This window comes from Eumetopias jubatus, unplaced genomic scaffold (genome assembly GCF_037043125.1).
Source record: "Eumetopias jubatus isolate StellerSeaLion01/CBP00866 unplaced genomic scaffold, mEumJub1_p1.0 scaffold_10, whole genome shotgun sequence".
NCBI classification, from domain to species: domain Eukaryota; kingdom Metazoa; phylum Chordata; class Mammalia; order Carnivora; family Otariidae; genus Eumetopias; species Eumetopias jubatus.
The window spans coordinates 129,036,438-129,042,336 of NW_028274816.1; the positions used below are offsets into that span (position 1 = coordinate 129,036,438).

A 5,899-nucleotide genomic window follows, 5' to 3' on the forward strand; every position below is an offset into this window, starting at 1 on the left:
CTAACACTAGCACATTAATATGATGAGAACCATGGTAATTATAAGAACTGTGGAGTTTTGAGAATTAAGGGTAGCTTCTGTTAATTTTCTGGATGCCTGAAGAAACAATGATAGGCCCAGGTCAGGCAACGATCAATTTAGGATATGTTGTAAAAGCCAGAAGACTTCCCTGGCAATGTTTCACGGGGTGTTAATCTTCTGCAGCTACAAGGTAGCATTGAAAATCACTTCTTGTACCTAATTGTAAGGGTCACAGAACTACAAGGGAGGCTGAATGTGCAGCTTAAAGGGAAGGGCACCTCCTGTGCTAAATCCAGGGCCTTGCTGAGGAAGGAATGAGATCCTGAGTCTTGAGATGGGAATATTTGAGAGGTTGAGCATGAGAATTTTGAACCCCCAGTCTCTCTTGGAGCCACTTGGCAAAAGCATCCCTTTCTATTTGCTGGTGGAGATGAACCTCCTTTTGTGTGATGGTCATGCAAAGACCTCATATGAAGCAGATGCCTTACAAGATGATTCTTGTCGTCCTCAAGAACATTTCCCATGTCTCCTCTGTGCCTCCAGAATAATTGGGATTAGGTCTCAGCATATTCTGAGAAAGGCAATCCCACCCATGATGCAAGAGAAATAATTTACTCCCTGAAAGAATCCCATACCTGGTCATGAGAGGCTGAATAATACTCCCCTGGATATCCATATCCTAATCCCTGAAATCAACTTTATATGGAAAAATTAGGACCTTGTAAATGTGATTGCTAGGGCTCTTCATCTGGGGAGATGGCATCCTGGACCCTTCAAGTGGGCCCCAGCCGTCAAGGCTCCGAGGTTTCACTTCTACACAGAAAAGGGAGCATGCAGGGACTGAAATTGTAATTTGTCAAAGGGGCTGGGCTTAGCAGAGTTTAACATGTTTATTGTCTATAAATTGGGCATAGCCTCTTTGGGAAACAAAAACTATTATCCTTAACAAAATATCTTCATGTGCAGGGAGACCGAGGCAATTATGGAACATTTGTCTTAGTTACTGGCTTTAGAGTATTTCTCTTTTAGTTCAGAAAGAGAAAAGGAGCGGGTGACATTCCAGACCTCAAGACCTTGTCAAGCTAGTGACCGCTTCCCCTTGAGCACCTGCCAGAGGGCATCCTGTACATCAGGGTTCCTGAGGCTGTAGATGATTGGATTCAGCATGGGGTTGATAACAGTGTTGAAGACTCCAACCCCTTTATCCTTGTTTGAAAGCTTGGCTGAACCAAGTCGCATGTAATTAAATATACCTGAACCGTAGAATATGCCCACCACAGTGAGGTGAGAGCCACATGTGGAGAAGGCTTTTTTCCTGCCCTCAGCAGAGCGGATTCGTAGAACTGCAGCTGCCACATGGGCATAGGAGGTGATGATGAGAGCCAAGGGAGTACCTGCCATTATGAAACCCACAGCAAAGAGCAGCAGCTCATTGAGCTGGGTGCTAGAGCAGGAGAGCTGGAAGAGCTGTGGGAGGTCACAGTAGAAGTGATTGATCACATTGGGACCACAGAACTTGAGTGTGGCTATGGCTACTGTGTGAGTCAGTGCATTGGTGAAGGCTAAAGCCCAGGACACAGCCACCAATATCCTCTGGACTGTCTGGCTCATTCGGGTGCTGTAGGTCAGGGGCTGGCAGATGGCCAGGAATCGGTCATAGGCCATGGCTGTCAGCAGGAAGCAGTCTACCCCAACCAAGAGATGGAAGAAGAAAAGTTGTGTGAGGCAGGCTCCATAGGGAATTGTATGCTTGTGGGACAGGAGACGAGCCAACATCGAGGGAACAGTGACGGTGATGCACCCAACATCCAGCACTGATAGGTTCCCCAGGAAGAAGTACATGGGGGTGTGGAGTTTGGGCTCCACCAAGATGGCAGCCAGGATGCTGAGGTTGCCTCCAACTGTGACCAGGTAGGCAAAGAGGAAGACTATAAAGACAACTGACCACAGCTCTGGTGTCTCCACTAAACCCAACAGGATGAACTCAGTAATGGCTGTTCTGTTGGCCCCAAATTTTGACTGCTTTAGTTCCTGCAAGGAAACAACCAAGGAGAAAAAAAATCATTCCTCTCAGTATATTGATTCAAAAAGAAGAAACCGATTCTGTAGGGCAGCAAAATTTGCCATCTCAAATGGCATGTGGATTATTTTAGACTGATTACTTTTAGAAAAACAGAAGTCTCGGGGGGCGGAGCAAGATGGCGGAAGAGTAGGGGAACCTAGATTTCGTCTGGTCTCAGGAATTCAGCTGAATAGGGATCAAACCATTCTGAACACCTACGAACTCAACAGGAGATCGAACAGGAGAGTAGCAACAACTCTCTGAACAGAGAAGCGACCACTTACTGGAAGGTAGGATGTGCGGAGAAGTGAATCCGAGGCGATATTCGGGAGGATAGACGGCGGGGGAGGGGCCTCCGCCGGCCGCTTCTGGCAAGTGATAGAGCCGCGGAGCACAAAATTGGAACTGTTAGAAGTCGGCTCCGGGGAAGGACGTCGCTGCAGTGGCTAAGCGAGGGGTGGAATCCTCCCGGGACAGTGTGGTCTCAGGACCCTCAAGGTCACAGAAAGACCGGGGGTGCCTGAGTGCGCCAGAGCTCCCAGGTATCGGAGCGGGGAAGCCGGCTGCAGAGACGGAGCCAAGGCGCGGGCTCTCAGCTCGGGGTTGCCATAAACTGTGATCCGCGGCCCAGTCGGGCCACTGCTCCTCCAGCAGGGACCCAACAAGTGGCAGAGCCGGGGAGACTCCCCTTCCTTCCCGGGGAGGAGTGGCGCGGGAACGCACTGCAGGGATCTGCTGGGTTTGGAGACTCCACGTGGGGTCAGGTGCCAGAGATAGCAACGCTCTGTCACAGGCCGGGTGAGCACGGAGAGCGGCCGGAGACCGGGGACACGGGAGTGACTGCTTTTCTCTGGGGGCGCACTGAGGAGCGGGGCCCCGAGTTCTCAGCTCCTCCGGGTGGAGATTGGGAGGCCACCATTTTTGCCCTGGTCCTCCAAAGCTGTACCGAGAGCTTGCAGGGAACAAAATCTCCTGTGATCAAACCCGAGCAGCTTGCTTAGCCCAGATCAACAAGGGCGGGGCAATTCCGCCTCCGGCAAAGACATTTGGAAACCACAGCAACAGGCCCCTCCCCCAGAAGATCAGCACAAACAGCCAGCAAGCCAAGACCAAGTTTACCGATCAAGGAGAACGGGAGAACTCCAGCGCTAGGGGAATACTGCACATAGAAATCATGGCTTTTTTTTTTTTTTACCATGATTCATTAGTTCATCAAAGTTAATTTTTGTTAACTGTTTTTTTTTTATTTTTCTTTTTCCCTTTTTCAACCAACATCTTATCAATCTTTTTTTAAAAAAAAAACTTTTATTTGTCATTTTTAGAGTCATATTTTATCCCTTCATAGTAGTTACCCTTATTTTTGGCATATATATATAAGTTGTTCTCTCTTTAAAATTTTGAGATACAGTTTCTTCTAACAGATCAAAATATACCCTAAATCACTAGTGTATGGCTCTGTTCTAGTCTCCAGCCTGATCACATTCTCTCCCTTTTTTCTTTTTCTTTCTTAAATCTTCTTCTTTCTTTTTTCAAACAACTTCTTATCTTACAAAGTCCTTTTATAAAATCTTTTATAATTTTTATCTTTACAGTCATCTTCCATCCCTTCATTGTATCAACCCTTATTTTGTACATATATGTCTTTCTTCCTTTAAAATTTTAGGAGGCACTTTTTTCTAACAGACCAAGATACGCCCAATATCTAGTGTGTGGCACTGCTCTATGCACTAGCCTGATCATATTTGATCATATTCTGTTTTTTTGTATTGTTCTGTTTTTGTTTTTATCTTTTTTTCTTTTTTTCCTCTTTCCTTTTTCTTTCTTTCCCTTTCTTTTCCCCTGGTTTCAGGTCTTTTCTGATTTGTATACAGTATATTTGCTGGGGACGTTGTAAACCTGTTAGCATTTTGTTCTCTCATTCATCTATTCTCCTCTGGACAAAATGACAAGACGAAAAAATCACCTCAGCAAAAAGAACAAGAGGTAGTACCGTCAGCCAGGGACCTACTCAATGCGGACATTAGTACGATGTTGGACCTAGAGTTCAGAATCATGACCTTAAAGATACTAGCTGGGCTTGAAAAAAGCGTGGAAGTTAATAGAGAAACCCTTTCTGGAGAAATAAAAGAACTAAAATCTAACCAAGTTGAAATCAAAAAGGCTATTGATGAGGTGCAATCAAAAATGGGGGCACTAACTGCTAGGATAAATGAGGGAGAAGAGAGAATCAGTGATATACAAGACCAAATGATGGAAAATAAAGAGGCTGAGAAAAAGAGGGAGAAACAACTACAGGATCACGAGGGCAGAATTCGAGAGATAAGTGATACGATAAGATGAAACAACATTAGAATAATTGGGATCCCAGAAGAAGAAGAAAGAGAGAGAGGGGCAGAAGGTATATTGGAGCAAATAATAGCAGAGAACTTCCCTAATGTGAGGAAGGAAACAGGCATCAAAATCCAGGAGGCACAGAGAACCCCTCTCAAAATCAATAATAATAGGTCAACACCCTGACATCTAATAGTAAAACTTACGAGTCTCAGAGACAAAGAGAAAATCCTGACAGCAGCTCGGGAGAAGAGATATGTAACCTACAATGGTAAAAATATTAGATTGGCAACAGACCTATCCACAGAGACCTGGCAGGCCAGAAAGGACTGGCAAGATATCTTCAGAGCACTAAACGAGAAAAATATGCAGCCAAGAATACTATATCCAGCTAGGCTGTCATTGAAAATAGAAGGAGAGATAAAAAGCTTCCAGAACAAACAAAAACTAAAGGAATTTGCAAACACGAAACCAGCCCTATAAGAAATATTGAAAGGGGTCCTTTAAGCAAAGAGAGAGCCTAAAAGCAGCAAAGATCAGAAAGGAACACAGACAACATACAGTAACAGTCACCTTACAGGCAATACAATGACACTAAATTCATACCTTTCAATAGTTACCCTGAATGTAAATGGGCTCAATGCCCCAATCAAAAGACACAGGCTATCAGATTGGATTAAAAAACAAGACCCATCAATATGCTGTCTGCAAGAGGCTCATTTTAGACCCGAAGACACCCCCAGATTGAAAGTGAGGGGGTGGAAAACCATTTACCATGCTAATGGACACCAAAAGAAAGCTGGGGTGGCAATCCTTATATCAGACAAACTAGATTTTAAAACAAAGACTGTAATAAGAGATGAGGAAGGACACTATCCTACTTAAAGGGTCTATCCAACAAGAAGATCTAACGACTGGAAATATCTATGCCCCGAACATGGGAGTAGCCAATTCTATAAGGCAATTAATAACAAAAGCAAAGAAACACATTAACAACAATACAATAATAGTGGGGGACTTTAACACCCCCCTGACTGAAATGGACAGATCATCTAAGCAAAAGATCGACAAGGAAATAAAGACTTTAAATGACACACTGGACCAAATGGACTTCACAGACATATTCAGAACATTCCATCCCAAAGCAACGGAATACACATTCTTCTCTAGTGCCCATGGAACATTCTCCAGAATTGATCACATCCTAGGTCACAAATCAGGTCTCAACAGGTACCAAAAGATTGGGATGATTCCCTGCATATTTTCAGACCACAATGCTTTGAAACTAGAACTCAATCACAAGAGGAAAGTCGGAAAGAACTCAAATACATGGAGGCTAAAGAGCATCCTACTAAAGAATGAATGGGTCCACCCAGGAAATTAAAGAAGAATTTTAAAAATTCATGAAAACCAATGAAAATGAAAACACAACTGTCCAAAATCTTTGGGATACAGCAAAGGCAGTCCTGAGAGGAAAGTATATAG

General features: G+C 44.3%; 1 protein-coding gene across 1 annotated transcript; it reads right to left on the reverse strand.

Annotated features, from left to right (window-relative positions):
* Nucleotides 1-1,098: 1,098 nt before the first annotated feature.
* Nucleotides 1,099-2,058, reverse strand: LOC114202305 (olfactory receptor 3A1; the record flags this gene model as incomplete). Its single annotated transcript, XM_028095461.2, has 1 exon — nt 1,099-2,058. A coding segment is annotated over one exon (960 nt), but the record flags the coding sequence as incomplete, so codon positions are not given.
* Between the last annotated feature and the right edge of the window lie 3,841 nt (nt 2,059-5,899).